This window comes from Liolophura sinensis, chromosome 12 (genome assembly GCF_032854445.1).
Source record: "Liolophura sinensis isolate JHLJ2023 chromosome 12, CUHK_Ljap_v2, whole genome shotgun sequence".
NCBI classification, from domain to species: Eukaryota; Metazoa; Mollusca; class Polyplacophora; order Chitonida; family Chitonidae; genus Liolophura; species Liolophura sinensis.
In genome coordinates, this window is record NC_088306.1 from 18,000,473 (window position 1) to 18,025,350 (window position 24,878).

Consider the following 24,878-nt stretch of genomic DNA (forward strand, 5'->3'; position numbering starts at 1 on the left):
GTAATGTACACTACACAGTGCAACACAGCATTATCATGTATTTTGATGCTCTATGCTACAGCCTGCTGTAAAGGCAGCATTCGCACTGCATCTCTTCTGTTCTGTGATTAGTTCCTCTACACATTTTAATTACTGAAGATACCTGCACCTACACGATAATTAACTATAATTAAGTTCGTGTACCTGGCAAGAAAACTTCAAAGGGATCCCATGTTTTATTAAGGTGGTGTACATCTACTAAACTTTTTGATACTGGATATTGAATATCTGTATGCCGGACATTGAGTAGAAGGCTGAGTCCCTGGGAAAGGGGTCATTATTACAGCACCCTGGGGGATGAGAACTGAAGAGGCTTGATACCTGCTGTCAATCAGATTCATGTACATATTACCAGTTTGATAATGGCAGACAATAAAATATGTACATGAACATCTACAGCTTGACTCCACCATGTTAAATCTTGATACCAATTTCCAAGGGTGTTGATTAAGGTCGTCGTCTCTATAAGTGGGAGAGTGCTTTGAGTTTAACGTTGAACTTAACAATTTTTCAGTCACATGACAGCAATGGAGTCTTTTAGAGTACATGTAATGTGCCTGCTTGTTGTAGGATGGATTTCCACTTTTCTTTTATCAAGTTTCATGTATATATGAATAGCTTCATATTAACTGCAATACAGTGTTTATATACACAGGCCTGACAGCATCTGTATAAAAGACTAAAATGTATCAAATTAAAGAGAATATGTTTTAGAACAATTTCAAATGATTTTTTGGAAAAAAAAAAATAAAAAAAATCAAACGACACACACTGAAAACTAGAGATTCCCTCAACCCAATAGCTTCATATTTTTTTCCCAAATACAGGCACAGCTACAAATTCCAAGATCTATCCCTAGTTGTGGTCCATTAAATGAGACGAAAACGTAAAAATGATGCCAAAATCCAATGAAAGAGCATCAAAACTTATTTGCAAATACGATCTTTAACATTTTTTTGGATGTTTTTTTTTTTCAAGAGAAAAGGGTGTTTGAAAATATTTTTGTATGGTGGGTATTTGGGACCAATTTTTGGTATTTATCATTGTTGAATAATAATGTTCTAAATAAGGATGTGTTGTTTGTCTAATAAATTTATTTGAACGTAAATTTGTCGTTTATATCGATACATATGCATTTAACCTAAATTATGATAATATTTATGAACATATTCAAAATAAAAATACGATCCAAATTGAGATTTAATACATCTGTTAGCTGAAAAGAACAAATTCCAGTGCAAAACTATTTATTAAACCTGTGTTACATCCTCATTTATGACATTATTAAACAAAAAATAAAAAATACCAAAAGGTGGTCCCAAATACCCACCATACAAAAATTATTTTCAGGTGAATTTTTCTCCTTAAGGAAAAATTGGAAAAAAGATTGAAGACCACATTTAGGAATAACTTTTCTCACTCTTTCACCTGAACTTTATGTCATTTTTCTGTTTTCTCCACCTTTAATCTTCACATATACACTGTACATCAAATTCATCGAGCTAAATCTTGGTATAAATTTTCAGGTATTTCAACATACAGATCAAACTCTCTATAAATGAATGCTTGCTGCTCAACATTGCGCTGTACAGAACTTATCATTCACTGGAATTTATTTTCGCGGATTTCCTCCAATATTTTCTGTGTATTTCATCAAGGGAATACTGGAACAATTCTTAAAAGTGATAATTTTCCATGTTATGATGTGGCAAAAATTATTCGAGCACGTCAAACAGGTATGTATCATCATGGGTAGCTTTAATCCGTCTTTGTTTCCTGCTGTGTCGCTAATCCTCGTGATGTGGATCAGAGATTAAAACAACTGGGGGATGGATTACAATTTGTTTCACAGCTACCATGAGCAGTACTCAAAACAGGAGTCACTACTTTCTGAGCCATTGATGAGACACAGTGAATGGGATAGCGTGTATCAGAGCGATATCCGTTGTAAGCCAGCACGTGTTAGTATCAACTGTTTTCTTTCATTTTACCCGCATGCCGAAGATTTATCAAACGAAAAACGAAAATACTCCCACACTGTTTTATCTTTTCCATGAATGAGTAGCTGAACAGGTGATGATTGATGTGAGATTATCAACAGCTGATCTGCAGAGGTAATAAAGTGATGTGAGGGGTGTGCAGGGGGAGGGGAGGCTGGAGGGGTGCGGGATGATGAGGCACCTAGGTCAAGAGCTACGTGTTATTGTTAACGGTTTAATACCAACCTGGTGGGTGGGAGGCCAAGTTCCATGTGTTGTATTGACAAAAATGGACAGTGTTGAGGGATTTATGTATTGATGGAACTGACAGGCATGAGTATTTATAAACACAGTAGTAATATTCAGTTGTAGAATACGTGGGGGGAAATATTCACTGTTTTATAAGAATTAAGCCTCCCCTAGAAAGGGTGTGGCCTTCCCATTGGACAAGAGCTGCCGTGATCAACCAATGAGCCTGCAGCATCGCTGGAGCGGTCTATGGACAGTGGAGAGTGGCTGATGCCTTCACGTCTTGGTCGTCATCACCCTTTCAATAAGCGCAGAGGTTGCCTCTCACATACCAGCTTAAGCTGTAATCAATGACAAGGCAGATACTGCCTCTCTCAGACTTTACAGCAGCCAGGTATAGCTGGGATACCGCATGGGATATATGGTGTTGGACCTGCATGAGAAGCTTGTTGTAACAAGAGATGATCATGAAAAATGAACTGTGTGAGGACATAGCTCTGTGGAACAAATTGGCCAGTTCATTTAGAGATATTACGAAAGGTTTTACTTTAATGAATTTTACTTTATCCATTTAGGTCTTCTTTTCTTTTCTTTTTTGTCTCTCTTTCTTATTTTTTTTTTCTAGCTGACAAATGTATTGCTTATCTACTTGTATGGGCACTTCGTGAAGCCAAGGTAAAAAAAAAGCCTATCACAGGCCAGGCGGAGACATCCCTCAACAAGGAACAAAACCAACACACTTCACACAGATTCAAGCGGCGCGCAAAAAAAAAAAAAGTTTGACAAAACCCCGACAAGTGGAACGCTTGAGGAATACTAAAGTCTCAGAGGGAATCGTAGAGGACATTGTTGGCTGGAGAAGCCATTATCTCCTGTTTGCAGGCTAACAACAAGGAGAAGATCGGCGACAAATCTCAAAGCTCATACCAGCCTGGAGAGCTCGTGACTTGGATTACGGCGGAACTGCAATCTGACTGAAGCCAAACAGAACGGTACGTGAGTGTATTAGTCCAACCCTTTTATCTTATTACTCTGAGGGGTTTGGTGAAAACGCCAATTTGACACTCCATGTCATTCAATATCGTAATGCAGAAAGGATAGTCATAAGACGGGATACTTCCCACGACTGTTAAATCGGGGTGACTTTAAGTATGATGAGAGAGACTGCAAACAAATCCATTGAGTTACTTCAGCCATATCAGTGCCTTATCAAATTATGGAATATCTATAAGAAGCTTTCCGGTGAATATTCTACATGAGAATTATAAAAACATCGATGAGATAGCAGAGGAGTTTTGTGAAGAATGTCTAAGCTCTGTAAATACATTTCTTTAATCACCCAAAACTGGCAAACAGATTTTTTACTTGTGTTTTATCTATTACAAAATACACCTTAAATGGTCACAGTAATTTCACAGCTGATGACAATTATGAATCTTACCACACTGTATCATTTCAAAAAAACTGAAGTCTTTATTTGTTAAAAATGGGAAGTTATGAACATCACCACATCAAAATAAATGCCTTTTTCTTCTCCCTAGTTGTTCAAAATATCCATGATATTAGTGGGAATTCCCGTGCACTATACTCCCATGTAGCATGTCTAAAATTGTTCAGGTGCTTAGGCGAACATCTGCTCACACTCCATCATTACATTTATACACCCACCAGGGCAGATCATGACTTCATCACTTTATTATCACAACGATGATTATATCTTCTCACATGAGCATATTTCCAGGAAGAATATTTATATGGTAATTACAATGTATTTATTTGCAGAAGGCAAACCAGTGGGGCACATCTGCTGAGTAGAAGCTTATCTTGCCCGGGACTTTCACATTATCATATTTTTTATTTGCTGCGTATTCCTGAAAGTTTGAAATGATCAGCAAAACTAACATTTTCCACGACCCTATATTCCTCAACCTTTTCACTCAACCTTATGAAAGACCAAGCTAAATTGCCATTTATGCAGAATTTTAATTTGATTTTGGAAACAAATCTACATTGGTCGGATTGCGCAATTTCAGGACTTCACAAAAAAGTATAATCAAAACAGTGTCCAATGAACAATGCTTTCAGAATATGCTTGAAAAAAGACTTTGCACACATGCGATAAGGTTGAAGAATTACATTACCCTTTTTCACCTGCTCGTTAAGACAGTTGTGGGGGTGGCACTATTAGATATTCTTTTTTATATATGTTCACATTCCAACGTAAAGGCTACATGACATTCTCAGCATTATATTTGTTGTATATTTTGATAGGACACTTAAAGTAGATTTATTCATTTATTTGACAAGTGTTTTACGCTGTACTCAAGAATATTTCACTTATATGACGTCAGACAGCATGATGGAGGGCATTGAAGTACATGTATTTTGTTTCAGGCCCTGCTGAAGGATCAGGTTCATTGTAAACTGATCGAATTACCTTTGATAAATAAAAGGCATCATCACATATACCGATCAAGATTCAGGACATTTGACTATTAAAGTGCTAACTTTAGCAGTCGGCTCTGAGAGACAAATATTCCACGAGGAAAGGTCATAAAAATTCATGATACTCATCATGACTGGGAACTCACAACACTCCTTCACACCTGTATCACGACCAAATCTGTGAACACATTTGTTCTCTTCTGTATTATGTCACAAATTATTGATGTACAGGTGCTCACAATACACATATGAAGTACACACGCACTTCAACATCACAGAAGAAAATGATGCGTTCTACTGTCACTTGGACCGTCTGTGTAGCTGGTCCTCAAGTCTACCATGCCGACATTATTTCACATATTCACCATTTTTACTTCGTCAGGAGATCTCTTCAACACTTGTCCTCAAGACACACCATAATTCAGGAATCAATATACATTCCTGCCGATGTATCTAACATTGCTAGTCAAACAGGGCTGTTGATATAGTAAAGAAACTTTTTTCAACTGCTTACTCCATTGTTGGGTGAAACATACATTCCTAAAGTTTGGCAACATGAAGAAGATATGTCAGCACAAAGCAAGCCTATGAACTTTGAAACTATGATATTTCTGGCAAATAAGCTGACACAAGTCTACTGAATCTTACAATTATAAAAATTATTTTTTTTTGTTTACCAATGGTAACTACCACTTTGTTACTTATAACATCTACCTTCGTGCATTTGCTCAGACAAGCTTAAGAGTGTACCAAACTAGATGGAAGCCTTCCAAAATGATAAAAAAAAACTGACAGCAGACATTATTATCCAATCCATAAGAGAGATGCTTAATCTCAGTGTACGCAATATCTGACAGAGTTCCTTGTTATTGGGAGGTAGCTTTTGTTTACCTTGTTAGGAACCACTATATGTACGGACTAACGGAGAAATACACAACTAAGGAATTCTAAATCTTATCTAATCAATCATTTTGTTCGTTTGCTTTTTTATTAGTCATCAATTTCAATAACTGTACTACTTTGATAATACTATGAGGTATGGCGTTTTAATTGGTTGGTTCCACACTCCCAATGCTGACATGTCTACAGTGCTTCATCACTGCAACACCATGCTCAAGACACCACGGCAATACCTTGCCTTGATAAGAGTATATTCCCCGCAGTCAGCAGTTGGTCTATACTCTAATACATGTTCTACGCTAATATAGGGAATTCACAGAAATAGAAATGTTCAAGAATGAATTGATCACGACTGGACACTATTATCCAATCCAATGAATTCATCCATGACACCTTGGGGGGAGGGGGGGGGGGGAGTGTCAAACACAGCATTCGATCATGCTAATTAAACAGGCTGGGGTTAATAAGAAATGTGACCAAGCCTTTGTCAATGGAGAGAAGACAATTTAAATTACTCATTTCATTGGGGTTCTACAACATATTCAAAAATTCTTTCCCTTAAGGAGCTACCTTGGTGTCAAAACATCTGTGTCTTAAAATCAAGGTAAATTGATAAAGACTGGGATAGTCTGAATTGCTTTCCTAAATTGTGAAAATATTGCAGTGAACTGAAACCGATATTGTACACTTCGTCAGAGTATACGGAAACAAAATATTTCTGTCCCTTCCACTTTGCCTGGTGTGACGTCACCTACCAACACATGACATCATCAATCGCTGACGAATACCCACAAATGACATTGCCCTATCAAATGTTCATCCCAGCTTAAATGCCTAACTCAACATCACATCTGCCTGATTTGACGTCATACGGGGAATATTATCCCATCACATCAGGAAAATTATATGGACACAGCCAAAGAAATTGTTTTTCAAGGAATCTTCAATTATATGGGTTAAAGAGTGTTATTCATCAAAATCATATTGAAACATAGTGTCAGGCTTACTCCTTAGGATTTCTTTCATGTCACTGTAATATTTCTACGCAATTTGTATTCTGACCAGAGTGGCACTTTAAATGATAGTAGTCAGGTTTGTACATGGATGAAATCAGCAGCTTTTTTCAGCTACCTGAGAAATCTCTTAGTACTTGACCAAGTCACAACAACCTTATTGGCCTCAACGAGTCAAGGGCCAATCAGCTGCAACAAGACGAACACTTCATCAGAATTGGCCAGTAAGGGCACCTGCTGCCTGCTATTTAACCACGAGATCAATCGTTCTGAATTAAAGCCGAATAATTAAAGACGAAAATTTCAAGATAGTAGTACATGTAATCCATGGAACTATAAAAGGATAATGATTACCAATTGTCTAAAAAAAAAAAAAATTATTAAATCTTGAAATTGGAATAATAATGTTCAAGGTTCCCATGGGGGATTAGTGCACATAACACTGAACATGCCAAAATAAATAAATAAATAAATAAATCTGTAATGCATGAAAGAGGGAATCAATTACCATTTGATTAAATGTTGTATTTTTAATACTTAAATAGTATATCGATGTGTTTCTAATGCGTTTTTGTGTTTTCTTTGTCCTTAAAGGGAGACACGGCGGCATATCACACCTGGATTATCATCCAAGGATTGTAATACGGCGAGGGACACTATTATTACTGGGCCGCAAGCTGTTGCGCTTTGCCAGGAGAGTACGGAATCGCAGTGATTTACCACCTTCTCAGCCCCTCCACAAGGGAAAAGCATCAGAAACGGGGTTATTTTCGCCCGCACCCTTGGGGTTCTATGTGATGAAGCTGCTGTCCCTTAATGGGTCTTCCTGATAAACGATGGATTTTTTAGCAACTTTAGCACGTTTCCGTCTGCCTTCAACTCACCGGGCAGTATTCCAGTATTAGTCTCTAACAGGAAATTGCGTGTTGTCAGTATGTTTCTTCCACTCGCGAGGCGATCTGCTTTTCACAGTGTCAGGGTAATACCTGCCTGATTTCACATCTGTCACCAACAATCAATGGGCCAGTTTGGATTAAAAGTCCGAGGTGTGGAAAACACTCCATTATTGTTTCTTAAAGAATATCTGCTCTTGAACCCAGTGACTGTCTCAATGGAAAATTCAACACCTGTATCAATTTTAGGAGGGTATAATTCATACCTTGTGATGTAATAATTACACTTGTTGTGTAGACATAACAACCTATTCTTGTGTGATGGACGCTTGTACAGTACAATGAACAGCAGTTGGCATTATGGTGACCTGAGCGATTACAACGTTAGCACCAATGCTACTACCCAGTCCACTGTGTTGCCCAAATGGGGCGTCCTGGCCCTCATTGTCATCATCCTGGCCACAGCCCTCGGCAATCTGCTCGTCTGTCTGGCCGTGTGTCGCGAACGACGCCTACAAAACACGACCAACTATTTCCTCATGTCACTGGCCATTGCTGACCTCTTGGTCTCTATACTCGTAATGCCCCTGGGGATGATTGTGGAGATGTATGGTAAGTGGAATGCATACTTGTCTTAGATTAATGCTATCAGGTGTCATCTTCAGGTCTCTACATAAGTTAAAAAGAAGGCGCCTAAGGCTGATTCCCCTTGAAGCCATTTTGGCTCTACAATCCTCTTAGCTGAAATCTCATTTACCTACAGCACGAGTAGTGGTCATGTACCTGGTTCAAGACTGTAGCACTATAAATGTAGCCGAGTAGACTGATCTACTTCTGGTACCCATGAATAAATCAGACAGAAATCACAGCATATTCATTAACCTATCTACGTTACCAGCACTGTTAAGTCTATCTTATTTATCGAGTTGAAAAACATTGTTCCTCCACCCACAAAACAAAACTACTTATTCGAAGAGAACTTACCCACCATTGGGCAGGTGGAATTGGTGTACACTTTCACCATTACTGGACAGAAGGCTTTTCTACAGTACAAACATCCCTCAATATACTTGAACAGTGTGAAGACCATATGGCCTTGAAGACTGGTGATCATAACATTCTATATCATGTTTTATAAAATAAATTTTTCAGTTTAAATCTCATGATACAGCCCACAGCCATAGTGGTACACGTGTCACATCTTTGCACAGCCATATCACATCTTGGCACAGCTATAGTGTTACATCTACTAGATCTTAGCACAGCCATAGTGTTACATCTACTAGATCTTAGCACTGCCATAGAGTTACATCTACTAGATCTTGGCACAGCCTTAGTGGTACATCTACTAGATCTTAGCACTGCCATAGTAGTACATCTACTAGATCTTGGCACAGCCTTAGTGGTACATCTACTAGATCTTAGCACTGCCATAGTAGTACATCTACTACATCTTGGGACTGCCAAAGAGTTACATCCAGTAGATCTTGGTACTGCCATAGTGGTACATCTACTAGATCTTGGGACTGCCATAGATTTACATCCACTAGATCTTGGCACTGTCAGAGTAGAACATATCCTAGATCTTGGGACTGTCATGGTGGTACATCTACTAGACTTTGGCACTGCCATAGTGGTACATCTACTAGATCTTGGGACTGCCATAGATTTACATCCACTAGATCTTGGCACTGTCAGAGTAGAACATATCCTAGATCTTGGGACTGTCATGGTGGTACATCTACTAGACTTTGGCACTGCCATAGTGGTACATCTACTAGATCTTCGGACTGCCATAGATTTACATCCACTAGATCTTGGCACTGTCAGAGTAGAACATATCCTAGATCTTGGGACTGTCATGGTGGTACATCTACTAGACTTTGGCACTGCCATAGTGGTACATCTACTCGATCTTGGCACACCCACAGTAGTACATTTACTAGATCTTGGGACTCCCATAGAGTTACATCTACTAGATCTTGGCACAGCCATAGTGGTACATTTCCTAGATCTTGTCACAGCCATAGTGTTACATCTACTAGATCTTGGGACTGCCACAGTGGTATAGGTATCTGATCACGGGATAACAAAAGTGGTACATGTGTCAGATCTTGGCACAGCCTTAGGGGCAAATGTGTCACAACTTGGGACAGCATTACTGATACATGTACCACAACTTGGGACAACCATAGTGATACAATGTACAAAATTTTTAGACAGCATTAGAGGTACAAGTACCACATCTTGGGACAGCCACAGTGGTACATGTACCACAGTTTGGGAAAACCACGGTGGTTGGCGTACATGAAAAAGATCTTTAGATGACATTAGTGGTACATGTACCACATCTTGGGACACTCATTGAGGTACATGCTAAATAACTGAGTAGCAACTAGGCATGCATTGCGACTAAGCATGAGCAGCAGATAAAAGTAAAATATGGTCGGGATGACCATATCAACCGCAAGGAAAAAGGAATCAATTTTACCATTAACTGTAGGACCAGTTGTGCAGTGTTATTAAAACATATCAGTGGTTCTCAGTACTCAAGTCAACTACTTTAATCAGCAATTCAGCTTGGGCAAAGACATCTGCAGTGTTTGGTGTGATAAATAATTCATATCTGTTCGATAATCAGCAATTCACCTCGGACAAAGATATCTCCAATGTTTAGTGTGATAACTGATTCATATCTCTTTGATACGTACAGTGGAAAACATTTTACACACAACCACCTCAAAGAAAAAAACAGAATTCAGCACTAATTCAAGAGTTTTGGTTGTTTCAAAACAATGAAATCCATATGTCATCAATTCCACCGACACGCCCACAAAATAAGCAATGAAAAGAAAGAGAGGATATTTACATGTAGCTTGCTGCGTACAACAAAAATAGGTCTGTACTGAATCTCAGATTGAAAAGTTATTCCTGATAGCAGTACCCAAGTGATGCCAAACCTGGCACAAGACCAATATGTGGGGTGAAGGGTAAAGCCATTCTGAAGCTACTAAAGCCTATAGAGATGGCCCTCTAACCCATCCTTAAACATTGGACAGTGGGGTTAACCAGTGACAAGAATAATGGCTAGTTCTACAGCGTTTTCCTTGCTTAAATGGATCCACAATTACCACTTTGCTCTTCAACGGGGGAAAATGGTTGCAGAGGAAGATACATAAATCATTTGTCCAATGGGACAACTGAAAACCCGTAGCCAACACGCGTGTTGGAATGGCGCTGTGCCACATTGCGCCAAAAACCCAAGATCTTCGCGCCCCAGTCGCCTTAGCATCTGGCCAATACCAGAACCAGTCGACCATATTCTTCACATAGCTGTGGAACCCTCAAATCCCTCCCCCCTTCCCCCCATCATCTTTTACCCACCCCTATAAAGCACATCTCGTCTGTGAAATAACCTCTAGGGTGTCACATCTGACGCTCAATCAATACTCAGATCAACCATGTAACCAATCTCTCTCTCACGACAAGGATACACAACGTAGTTACCGTCATTCCCCCAGCCCTCTGGAGGCCGTCTCGTCTGCAGAGAACTCAACAGACGTCATGCTCAATATCCTAAACACTGGACGTAACAGTCTATCAATCACAGTCTCGAAAAACTTCTACAGGTTTCCACTAAAGTTTCAATCCCTTTGCTGTATGGCTTCCAGGCCAATAGATTTGTTAATTGTTCCCAGAAGACCAAAATAAAGTACCCAGCTCAGATTTCCAGAGAATGAACAAACGACATGCAAATACCAGATTAATGGTTAGAGAGTATATCCCCTCTACAAAATTAACAAAATAGAGTTTAATATTAAATATGGAGCCAAAAATACAAGGAAAGCAAGCAAGAAATATTTTGGGCTAACTATGAAGCAAATTCTCCAAATACACAGGCAGGGCCAAAATCATTTCATGAATGTTAAAAGAAAAAAAAGAAAAATGAAAGTCTTTCTCTGACATCCTCTAATATGGTGAAATAAAAACAGAGAAATGCATTGTCTAAGTGCCCAACAGTCCAAATCCTGTTTATGGCTAAATTTGTTCTCAGGAGACATTTCTGCGAGCAAGATGAAACTTCTTCACTGACGATGAACAAAATACAATGTTTATCTGTGGACTAACCATTCATGGTAATGATGCTATCCAGAGTTAACATGATAGAGTTCAATAGTGCATTCAGATAGGCCATCTAACATATGGTACATACTCTAGCCATGAATTCACATCTTGGTCTCTTCAGAGGACAGGCAAGCATTTGTATGGATGTCTATAGAAACCTCTTGACACTTGAAACAGTCAATTCTAGCACTTGAATGCTTATCTCTTCCTGAAGATGGGTCTGACTAGTAAAACACACAAAGCCATACATCTCCATACGGAATGGGCACTCAGGCACGGAGAAGACCTGTTTCGGACTTAGGTTAAACTAAAAGTGAACAAAAGTGTTTGACAGTATTTGTACAAAGGCTGAAGTCGCAGATGCCCGGAGCAGGAAGAAGCATTACCATACAGGCACAAGATCGTGTTGTAAAAGCCTCCTCTGCCCATAAAGGTTGGGGAAAGGCTGATTTTGCTCCTCTTGACCCGTGATTGCATTAGGCGCAGACGTATTGTGGCCAAAGGCACTAAATTACACGCATTTCGGGGCCGTGTCAACACTTTACTGATGTGATTGGCCCGATGTCTTGACCAATTGTCTGTAAGTGCCCAGATGACCCAGTGACACAAGTCCGGCCCGATGACAAGTTCAGCGTGCTATAGACACAGGTAACAAGTTTCTGAAGACAAAATGTTGCTTTGGCAAAATAAGCATGCTACCAAAAACTGGGCCATCAATCCTCCAAACATGTCAAGAGTGTTCCAGAATTCCTAATCAGCAGGTACAAGATGAGGTACTGGAAGTTTGTACGCATCCAAGAAATAGAGCGTCAATTACAGGAATGGTGCAGTTTATAATTACACCAGCTGAGCTCATTCAAATCTCGACAGACTTAGGGAGAATTCCATTCAAGGTCTGCAGGGATGTGCAAAAGTACCACATGGCTTTATAATGGCTCAATTCACAGGGCCTTAATACACTGCTCAATGCCTCGGGCAGCCACTGAAACTCGAGGGTGATAAAAATCCCCGTCATAAACCAGAGCCCCTCAAACAGCAATGACATAAATCAGCCGTAATAATTCCACAGATACAACTGAAGGATATGTTCAGAACATCACCTTCCATGAGAGAAAAAGAAAAACGGTCAATTATGGTTCTTTCCTGAGAGCTTCAAATACTAAGAGCAGAAATATTCACTTGCTTGAAGAGTAAAAAAAAATACCAAACCTGAAGCAAATGCACAGAACTGCTTTATCAGCCATTAACTGTCATTTAAATTGTATCCCTGCACCAACTGCTGTATCAACCATTAACTGTGATTTAAATTGTGTCTCTACATTGGTGGAGCAATTGAACAAGCATGAATAACATGAATCTGTACTCTTATATTTATGAATTATGCTTAAAGTTCAATCCAAGTTCAGCTCAATAGCAAAGCAACACATCATTAGCTCAGGAATGACATATTCATACACGTCCGAAATCAAAGTTCTGAATATGAATGGCCTAAGCTTCGGCATCGGTGTATTATATTACAACTACGAGCAGAATGTACAAAAACTTGACACTGAACCAGAAAAACATAGCAATGAGACTAGGATATCATGTTATCATGTCTATTAGGCAAATCAAAATATTTTCTGGTGTAGGCTTTAAGCTCATTTGAAGTAAAAGAAAGCTAAAATATTAAGTAAAGTTCATCATACTGACAAATGAAAACTATGCAAAAAAATACCTTAATTTATTCTTTCAGTTTATTTGCAGAATATTGAAAGGCATTCAAATATATGAAAACTATAGTGGGCTTTATGAGCCATACTGACGGTATCTAGGAACTCTGACGTCACATCACCTTTTTTTCCTGATGTTCACCAGAAGGAAACAATTTTTGGTAACATTATTTCAGTGATCTTTTACTCAAGGGCAAAAAGAGTTATCCCAACATTCATTGTCGGGATTAAAGTTGGAAAAACTTCCTGTGACATCAGCATTCCTAATAGTATGGTCCATAGAGCCCACCTTGGATTTCAAATGTTTGAGCACCTATAACTCTTTTCACAAAAATCAAAAAAAAAATAAAGGTATATTCATGTGTAGTTTTCAGTGGTCTATTTAATGACTCCTACTTCGATTTTTTGTGGTCTTTTCCTTTAAACCAGTGTCAAATCTTTTTTAATTGATAAAGGTAGTGGTTTGCAAAAAAAATTGCAAACACTGAGCTGTATAGAATTTCGTGGGTTACAACATGCTGAACTCCTAAATATAGAGTATTAAAAAACTGTTGGCACTGTATTCATTAAACTTGTATTTCAATTATAAACTGTAATGCTGCAAAAAACACTCAATATTTTTCTTTGCAACCTAGAGATATTTATTGAAGAACAACGTAAACAGTGCTCGAAAGTAAACTGATGTTTTTGCTAGTGTATTTATTTATTTATGTGAGTTTTTACAACATTCTTCAGTAGAAACGTGAGGTGTTCTGATGGAGAGAACAGGGGCAATGTCCAAATGAGACCACTAACCTTTAACAGGAACCATACAAATCACCCTACCAAGTAGCCATTTTTGATTTGATAATGCATACCCTAGTGATTTTCTATTCCATGACCACACCTCTTATCCAGCTATTAATGAACACATCATGAATATCCATTTCCATGATCCTATAGTGATGTGTTTAGATAACAGTTCTTTTACATTTTTGGTATTTAGCTGCAATGGTCACATTTTGTCTCTCTTCATTCCTCTCCTAAAATACCTGAAAGCTTACACTGTGATATTATATTGCTGTTCAATCTCTGATAATGAATAGCATTTAGCTACATGTAGAAAATCCAATAGCAGCTCTCGTCTTGGTCCTAGGTTAGCCTAGCAACCTCTGCTTGTAGACTCGTGTCCTTGAGTCAAGCTGAAGAGGTCAGCAAACAAGAGAACTTGTGTGTTCAATTATACCCCGAACGTCAGCCCACCATCACAAACATTGACTTCTAAAATGGCCTTCAAACAGAATACACAAACACTTGCCACTTTCTCCACAAGGGCAAAACTGGAATTCCTAATATAATAATAAAAAAGGTCACAGAGTGGATCTGATCTTTTACTCCTTGTATGCTTGCCTTTGAGCTTTCTCACCATGTGATAGCTTCTGGGGCAGGTGCTTAGGAGGCGATATTATCAAATACGGCAGTTATTTGAAGGCAGAACAGAAGGGACTGTTACAGCTGAAATACTGACCCAAATGTGACCATGATTAAAGGTTACACTGTGAGATATACTTGGATGCGACTGACAGTTCCAGAATGACTTGACATGCCACATTGCAATACCTCTCCTTCAATGCCATCATGCATAGAGGCCAAAATTAAATGCTTACATAAATGATCTTGTCCAAGGACAATGGGAAGATGAATGGCAGGGAAAAGCACAGGATACCCTAAATGACCTAAAAATTTGACCACAAAAGATCATTTTTGGAGGCAAATATATATCATGAGACATTACTCCTGGTGCTAAAATTTACATTTTCTCAGTAGGATATCATCCTACCTTTCCAAACACCTCTCAAAGCATCTTTCTAAAATCAAGAGAACTCCCAGAATCTGGAAAAATGAGCAACTTAGTCTAGGAGAAAATCTCAGGTCATTTATGGTATTCTTTTTTTTTTCACAGTTCTTATGACACATTTTTATGTGAAGGATTATTTATTAACATTTTGGCACAGTAGCATTTTTATTCTTCAATAAATTCTTCCAATAGTAAATAGCAAATAGTATAGCGCAAAGTACAATGAGCACGCAATACAATGAGCTCGCAGTACAATGAGCTCGCAGTACAATGAGCTGGCAGTACAATGAGCTGGCAGTACAATGAGCATGTAGTATTCGTCTTGCACTGAATTCTTGAGACAGCCAGATGATTTTGAAAGAATTGTAGATGTAACAGATATGGAGAAGGCCTGTCATTTATACACTGTATTTCCATGGATGATGGTTCTTCCTATAGATTGTTCTTTACCTTGATGATTTCCTACCAATGCATTCCAACATAAAAAAGTATCAGGTACTTCGATGACACATATGGGAGGAAGACGAAAGATTTATCTTCCAATATCAGTTCATAACTGGTGAGCATCTAGTACACTCCTGTCAAAGGGATGAATCCAGAGTATAAAAGTGACAAGCCTTCCAGCAATCTGTTACTTTTACGCGCAATATCCTGTAGCTATTACAACAGTATTGGGGAAGACGAATACCGCTTTATTATTTTATATTAGAAATAGATCATAAATAGAAAGTCAAAACTTAGGGCAACAGCTTCTAGTTTTGTTATCATTTTGGTTAATCAATAGCCTGGATTTCTGAAAAATGCCAATCCTAAACTGAGAATATAATCTATCTTACAAATAAGCATTTTCCAAAAGCGATATATGCAGAAAATATGGGGAGACATATCTTAAATGTTACAGTTTATGACCACATTTAACACCTTGTTTTCTCAGAATTACTAAAACAATGACAAGTCCAGAGAAAGAAAAATTACTCTTTCAAAATATAAATTTATCTCCTGTGATGGATGAACACAGCCAGGCTGCTACATTATGTCCAAATGCTTTTATCTTATTAAAGATTTTCAGTTGTGTGAACTATAATTTTTGTGACGTCACAAACTTTATTTCCTTAAAACCATAAAACCCAAAAAGATTAAAGATGTAGACACACCAAAATGTAGATGAAGAACATGTGACTTCACTGATATGTGATTTATCAGCCATTAACAATACCTGGTATAATGATAGTCTTCATTTAATTTAAAGTCATAAACAGCACTGAGTACAATATATAATGTGATCTTTACCATCAGACAAAGGTATGAGATTAGACAGAAACACGGTGACTGTCTTTGGGCATAATCATGTCATCTTGTACAAATGTAAAAGAAAAGTGCATTCTTTTTGTGTCTAAATAAAAAAGTCTACTGGCACACTTTATAATACACGCTTTGTAGCTCTGGTTTTTATACTTTCACACTTGTCCACATGAGGATTGAATCTGATAAAGTCAAGACGCAGCTGCGGAAAATGCCATATAAAATATTCCTTTTGCCACAAAATTGTCTCTTCATTTAAATAGCTATATATTACTTTATATTAATGATAACATTGCTATGATCTTTGCCCTCGTATGTCAGTTGGGTAAGCAGAAGGGCATGATGACCTTGCTGTTGACATGGCACTCATGATAGGGCCAGAGGGAATTCATGACTGCTTTAGCTCTAAATGTAGGACATCTAAACATGCAAAAGTACATGTTGTGAAAAACGCCACTGACATTTTAGAACTGAATGACAAGCAAACATATGACAGAATATAAAAATAAAAATAATTTGAATGTTATTACTGTAAAGTCTTTTAACAATTAAGCTGATTGACAGACTGACTTACGACTAAAAATATTCAAAAAAATCAATCTCATATTGGGTTAGCAGATATTCAAATATTTGCTCGGTTAACATTTTTAAAATTCTACTCATGCCTATTTGATAAATATTTTCACACCAAATTTATAGAAGAATGTTTATTCAAATATTAGGTGATTATGCGAGATAGACAATGTAATTGCAAATGTACTGTAATTCTTCAACCTTTTCACATGTTTGCAAGGTGTTTACTCATTGATATTCTGATGGCATTTTTTTGCGTAGACCGATAAAACTATAATTTTGGTGAAATTGACAACCCATCCACAGTAGTTTTGTCTTTAAAATCAAATTAAAAATGTGCATAAATTGCTCTGACAGTTGCTCTTTCATATGCGCAAAGGTTGAGGAAATAGGGTACTATCAATTACATATAATGATATAATGAATGATCATTCTCAATGGCACCCATCTTAGTTTCAAAACAGAATTATTCTTTTCTAGGATACATCAACCTACTCCTGTTACAATATCACACACACACACACACACACACACAAATATATATATATATAGAAAGAACCCAGATTTATATACATAAAGCAGCATTTGAAAGGAGACTATATAGAGAGAGGAGCATTTTGAATGGTTCTACAGGCATATGTCTAGTTATTCCGCTTCCTCATACTGAGAATAACTTCGGCATCAATGAAACAAGCATTAAAATAAAACATGCATCAATACAATGTGTGTTATTACAATATTGTATATTGCATGAGAACCTGCACATACTTTCAGACATCTTACTGAAAAAAGGGTTTGAATTATCTTTTCACATTTTTAAAGGCCATTCCAGGTCAACACGATTCAACTAGTGTAACATGACATGTATGCCTCCAAAAATAACCAATAAGGTAGAGCTGAAAAGATCAAACAAATCAGTTGATACAGGAATATCCAGATTTTATGTTATCCTTCATCTACACATGGAGATTGTTTGGGTGCTTATTATTTTCTCAGACAAGGAAGTGTCTGTATTTAGACTTAAGGCCAAAGTGAGCCAGATAACTTCCAGGTATTAAGGGCTAGATTAGAGTCTTGCCCAGGTATATTTAGGTGCTGTCAGCTACAGAAGGCCTCTAACAACAGGTAGTGCATACATGTCCTAGAGGTCTGTGATCAATGAACAGAACCATAATACTGAAGTAAAGTTTTTAAGGGACGCTTTATGCACTCAGCTTTAAGGGAACTGGGCTCTACGATCACAAAGCTTTACTAGAATTCAGTCCGACTTTATAATCTAAACTTCAAAGCAGCATAATGCACTAAAATTGCAACTTACCTGAAGAACTTTATTTTAATACTTAGGGACTTTCAGGGCAAAACTGAAAATTAGTGTTCGTGTTTAATTTCAGAAATTATACCACATATTAAAATCAAGTATGCATGACTTAACCTCGGGGCCAGAATCACAGTTGTCTGAGAAAATACCAGCACACATGAAATGACAGTTCCGAGTTTCAGACAAGGAATTCTCTGTTCTTCTGATGAATGCATTCTGAGCATATGGGCATAACTATCAGCAAATTAGCGGTGTCTTTCAATGGTCAATGGACCATAAACCTTTATTAATAGCTCTGCATCATGCGAGTTCAGGTGCAAATGTCTTACTTAACCTAGGCGTGGAAAGATGGTGTTTTTGTAGTGAAAGGTTAGAGGCAGGCTGCAACTTAACGAACTCAAGCAGTTTAAGGGGATAACCCTGAATTGATTGGTGCATTGGTTAGCGACTTATACATCAACGGTCACTGCGTTGGCCATTACAAATCACTAACGGGGGTCGCGCTAAGGGATCAACTTCCGTTATCTTCTCCCATTCTGTTCTAATGGCAAACACAAACCCTCAACCTCGACAAAAGACCATTGTGAAATTTGCCATAGTATAAAAAGAAGAACAAGGCCACAAAACCCACCATAACAACGACCTACTTCCCGGAGAAAAAGAGCTCTTACTGTAATACATCAATGATTTCTTCCTCTTCTTTCTGATTTTCTGTGTATTCCATACCTTGATTTGTTTTCCTTAAAGGAAAAGATCTCTAAAAATCCAAGTAGGGATCACAAAATAAGACCACTTAAAACAATGCACAAACATGCTTTCATTTATTTTTTTTTTTAGCATTGTGTGAAGAGGGTTAAAGACATTGAAACATTTGAATTCCAAGGTGGGCTTTTATGGACGATACTATCAGAGTTTAGGAACTCTGATGTGACTGGAAGGTTTTCCAACTCTCAACATGACACTGAATGTTGGAGTAACCCTTTTTACCCTCTAACCCTCTTTACTGATAAAAGATTCTCAGAAACTGCTTCCTTCTGATGAACATCAGGAAAAAAAGTGACGTGACGTAAGAGTTCCTAGATACCGGTATGGCTCAAAAAAACCCACCTTACTATTCAAATATTTGAATGCCTTTCTATAATCTTATTTATTTATTTATTTGATTGATGTTTTTTCCCATACTCAAGAATATTTCACTTATATGACGTCGGCCAGCATTATGGTGGGAGGAAACCGAGCAGCGCCCGGGGGAAACCCACAACCATCCACAGGTTGCTGACAGACCTTCCCACATATTCAACAATCTTAAAAAAAAGAAAAAAAATAAAGGAAAGTATTTTTATGCATAGTTTTCAGTTGTCTGTATGATGAACCTTACTTCATATTTTAGATTTCTTTTACTTTAAGATTCTCGCCTTCTAGCCCTTTTAGTCAAGGACCATATCACTATGCATAATGAGCATTTTCTCACACTTAGCCCTGAATACAAATGTGCGACCTTCTAAGTGCAGTTTCAGACTTAACTTTTTTTTTTTCACTTATTAATTACCGCACGCAAGATTTGTTGATAAAATCCTCAAAATTTATTTCAAAAAATATGTGCTTCTTAATGTGCAATCAAAATAGTTTTACGTCAAATTAAATATCTTAAATTCCAAAACATTCAACTTTAAAACCCCTATAATAGCCTTGTTTCTCTGGTTTTCAGAACTTACTGAGATAAGAGTAGCAAGTTCAGTGACAAATCAGTCAGCATGAAAGCATCAGGTCTAAGGTCATTCCCTCAAAATATAACCTTTTTTTTCTCTGAGGGAGCATTAGAATGATCAAAGTCCACTTTAAATTTCATGGTTTGATAATTTAATAAACAGGCCATTTGACATTTCACTTGTGAAAGCTTTGAAAGACTTGACCTTACGGAATCAACAACTGAAGCCAAAGAAATGCTTGACCTTAAAATTACTGGGCTCAACTATCCTCACACGCTGAATTCCAAGGCCACATGGAAACTGGAATCCAAAGTCAACGAGACACTGCTTGTTATGGAGAGGACATCGAGTGATGTGAGGGAAACCAGAAAAGCAGTCAGCCAGGGGAAATTATGTGACACTGAAGGTGTAAATCGAGTCGACAGCAGTGTGTTAAGAGAGTAAAGCTCAATCCTCAGAATGGTCGCTATGGTTCCATCAAATGCCTGGATCTGGCCGGACAATGATGATGCCAAGCCCACAGCAGTAAGGTCATGACAAATGGGGCCTAATGTCTCATCTGCTGATAGTTTTATGCCCGTTGTCCATTGGCAATTTCCACGATCATTCTGGGGCTAATAGTAGATTTTTGGGAGAAAATGAAGGGAAGAGAGAAGGGGAACGAGGATAGATCCATAGCCCAATGGAGTCAAATCTGGCTGTAGCCTGATGGTAGTGTTGAAGGGTATCATTTGAGAAGATGCATAAAGCCTTCATAGTTTGTGGGGATAAACCTGTGAATGTCTGATGTCTAATCCAGCAACATGGGCCAGATTGACAGAGTTGAACCAGCCAATTAGCTGTGGTCTAGAGACTTGACATTTGTACACCGTACCACACAGGAACCTCGAGAGTTTGTTGCTCTCTTGTCACTTTAATACCACATGTACCTTCTGCCTTACGGACGAGAAGTATGGCCATTAGTATGGAAGGTCAGAGACAACTTCATTAGTCATGCCAGAAACAAAGGCTGTTGCGTAGGGACAAAGACAAAAGTCTACTCCCACACTACCCACACTACCACCTCTCCGTCCTGATCAAATCAGTGGGACCAGAGAGAAATATACGTCTGTATGTGACTGTCAGTCTGGTTTCTGTATTAATGTGCTCCCAGCAGAAAAACCAATCAAGCTTCAGACCCTGCCATCTAATCAGTTTCGCGGAACTATTAAATGTAACACTTTAGCTGTATCAGAGTTTTCGGCGATATCAGATTTTATGGGTTTCCAGGTATAACCTGTGGACAGCAAGTTTTATGACAAATGCAGAACTAAGCCACAAAAGCAGCTATCGTCACTACCATGTAATACACAGGAGAGATTGACTACAGATAAAAAATCTCTACTGTGGGGAGAAATAGAAATCCCGCATCCTGCAATGAGGCAATCTCTAAATAACCATAGCCCATAACCATGCCCAGGTAGTGGCGACTGATTGGCTCACCGAAATATAGACATTTGGAAAACAACCTCCGTGCAATTTGTTGTAGTGCCATTCTTGACAAAGACATGAACAAAGTGTCAAAATATTGATCCAAAATAACACTGACTAACATCTTCTCCAGAATTAACCTCCCACATACATAACAGTAATAGTAACAGGAGACACAATGGGAGACACATATGCATTTGTCAATCTGATCTGACATGTTTATTGCATCCTACAGATACAATGGCAGTAGGAAGCATTTCAACTCCACCCACAATAGCCAGTGTAACAAACTATTGTCTAGCTGCAGTTCACATCAGACTACAGTCTATGTTATGTGACTTATTCATTAGCGCTCTCTATAGGAACACTATACTAGAGAGATCTTGCTTCTATAGATATCTCTCCCTGAGACAATGTGGTTTAAAGTTAAGGTCAAAAGATTAATAAGCATAAGTCAACGTACACTGATGTATTTTAATCATTTTTCCTAAACCAAGGGCATGCACCTATAAGTTACTGGTGTACTCTGTGTTGGAAAACTGTGAACCAATCAAAATGTCACATATGACCATGACGTACAGAGAATTCTCTGCACCAATTCTTCCTGAAGAGCATTTTTGAGAATTTCTGTCCTGTATCAAAACAAGAACAAGCATACAGGAGGTCAGTCAAGTGTGAATCTCAAATGTAAGCAGACATTTTTCCTGAAATTGTGGAAAATAATTTGGTGACATCACCTACACAATTTTAAAATTTCCATGAGAATAGTAAATGATATCTGATTTATTTACTACTCGTGCAGCAGAAGAGTTTGTTTTTATAAAAGTAAGTTTGTTGAAAAGACTTAAGTCAGACAGTTCTCACCTCTTCTAGCCCTTCCTTAAAAACATACTGCAAATGGAAGTAAACTGTAAAACCTTTAATTTGAGCAACAAACAGCCAAGCAGAAAACACTTTAGGCATTTTGAAATGCAAAACAGTTGATCTGTAACACCGCCTACAGTTCATGCTGGTCTGTGCTGTTGTAGCTTTAAATCCCTGCGCGGGCAAGTTTTTTATTTTTTCTTGAATTTCATGGAAAATTGTTGAGAAATAAACATTGCTGAGACTTTACTCGCCAGATTGGCGACAAGAGAACACCAGTTACTCGCCAAAATGGTTCACACAGTCGCAATTGGCGAGGAGCGTTTCTTTATGTTTTCCCCTGAATGGCAATGTTTAAACCGGACCAGTTACCATCTTGCAGAGCCACTTCAATACAACATCCTCATAGAGACAATCTAAAAAACAGATACATGGCAACTGAAGCTGTATGTACATGAGGAAAATCAAAATTCATAAAACGGAGCAAATCTTTCATAAGATTGTTAATGATGTTTGTCAAGTGTATTGCCACAACAGAGAATAGTGTGATCTTGCTGTAAACATAATACTGTCAAATACAGAGCATTTGGCAGCCACTCTCCAGGGAGTGGGAAGTTTCTTTGAAGGCTGAGGGATTCATCTGGGCAGCCATCGAGAAGGCACTCTCCAGCCAACAGAGACGTACGAGGAGCAGAACGGATGCTCGCAATCCAATCAATTCAAGGTTCGCGTCAATTGAGCGAAGAAAAAGGCTGGCAATTACAGACAAATCAACATCAATGAGAATTTCTTTGAACTGAAACCCACTTGGTCGTCATATCCAGTCTATTGACCATCCTATCTCCACCAGATGTTTGATGTCCTCAAGTTTTTATACACCGGCAAGGGCAGTGTGGGGCACAGCAGACGATATCTATAAAAGGCTTATATAATAGCACACAAACAGCGGCAAAGGTGAAATCCTGCCCCACATCTGATGGATATCTATGTGTGTTTACAGAAATCTGTATATGAAATCATCCAATTCTGGAGAATTACATGCCAACAGTGTATCATCAAGGACTGTCTAGACAGCGTGAATGTGAACACATCTTATCTGAAATTTGCCTGGATATAAAAAGGTGCCACATTTTCAACAGGATAATGGTATTGATATTTACAACATAAAATGCCACCAGATGTAGTCTAGGGCCCTGGGAAACGGAGGTAGCATCTGAAGGGCTATGAATTATGGTTTGAATGACTTCCAAACTCTGGTAGACTAGAAGAGGGGCATGAAATACAGAGGCTGTCCGAAATCTGTATCATCTTACATCTTTGTGACCTTGTGCTCATTGTGCAAAATCGCTGTGGTGAATTCATGAAGACTTTATCATCAAAATCCAACTGATCAGATATGTAACTTATAAACTAGCACATGGTACATGTACATGGTTAAACTCTTTAAATGTTTAAACCACAGACTTTTTCTCTTTCTTGTATCTTATTTGATATATAATAAGGATATTTCTGGTGGTTTTGAACGTTATTTCGGAAAATTGTCTTGCAATTACTGATCCGGGTTCAATAATGATTCTAATTTGAATGCCTGCTTCTACACTTAAGATTCAGAACCGAACATCACCATGTGATTAGTCAAAATGGTTAGTGACACATCCTCGTAATTGTTCATGAAAAAAATACGTCCTGTGAAAGACCAAGTGATCAAAAGACCATAATCTAAAAAACACAATGATCAAATACTAACTGCTACAAAGGTTATTCTCATCTTATCATACTTGAGACCGAACAGGACCTTTTAACTTCTAAAGAGGTCACAAATTGCTACAAACGTAATTTTCAAATTTTGATCCCTTGTGCCCAAACTAAAATTATCTTTAAATTTCTACAAAAATGACGATTAAAGAGGCCACACACAGGGGTGAAAACCCAAAGTGAATGTCCCACATCTGAAGTTCCTAATCACTGTCAAACAAACACGGAAAAGGAATGGCCTTTTAACTTCTAAAAGATACGGTAATTAAGAGGTCACATACGACCTTTTGTAAACTGAATGAATGTTTTTTGTATTAAACTTACATCAACTGTTACAACTACATACATGAAGTTCCAAACAAACAATATGAATTGATTGTGTGATTTGCCAAGACACCCTTACCAAGTCCTTTTATATCATCAGGCAGAAAGCTTGATATACACACAACTGCTGTGACCTGAACAGACTGTCTGGGTAAAGAGCTTAGGTGACAATAACCAGTGCTTTACCATCAGCAAATGTCACAACTCCTCCGAGACCAAGCTAACCTGACCAGCATATTTTATACCTTAGATGTCTAATCTGACTGTCAACCTAGTAGAGCCATCTGAAACTTCTTCTGGGCCATACGTGTTAAGGGCCTAGCTGGCAGTCCACACTTCATGTGTTTTTCTCCATTTTAAGATGCACGCAA

At 38.1% G+C, this 24,878-nt stretch overlaps 2 protein-coding genes across 2 annotated transcripts in view; one reads left to right on the forward strand and one right to left on the reverse strand.

Annotated features, from left to right (window-relative positions):
- Nucleotides 1-24,878, reverse strand: part of LOC135479047 (26S proteasome non-ATPase regulatory subunit 1-like) — a 188,989-nt gene that overhangs the window by 107,689 nt on the left and 56,422 nt on the right. The window lies entirely within an intron of this gene.
- The window catches only part of LOC135479288 (5-hydroxytryptamine receptor 2B-like), a 29,187-nt gene continuing 12,168 nt past the window's right edge, over nucleotides 7,860-24,878 (forward strand). The window contains exon 1 of the mRNA XM_064759108.1: nucleotides 7,860-8,130. Coding sequence (XP_064615178.1) covers nucleotides 7,860-8,130 — 271 coding nt within the window. The remainder of the gene's footprint in view (nucleotides 8,131-24,878) is intronic.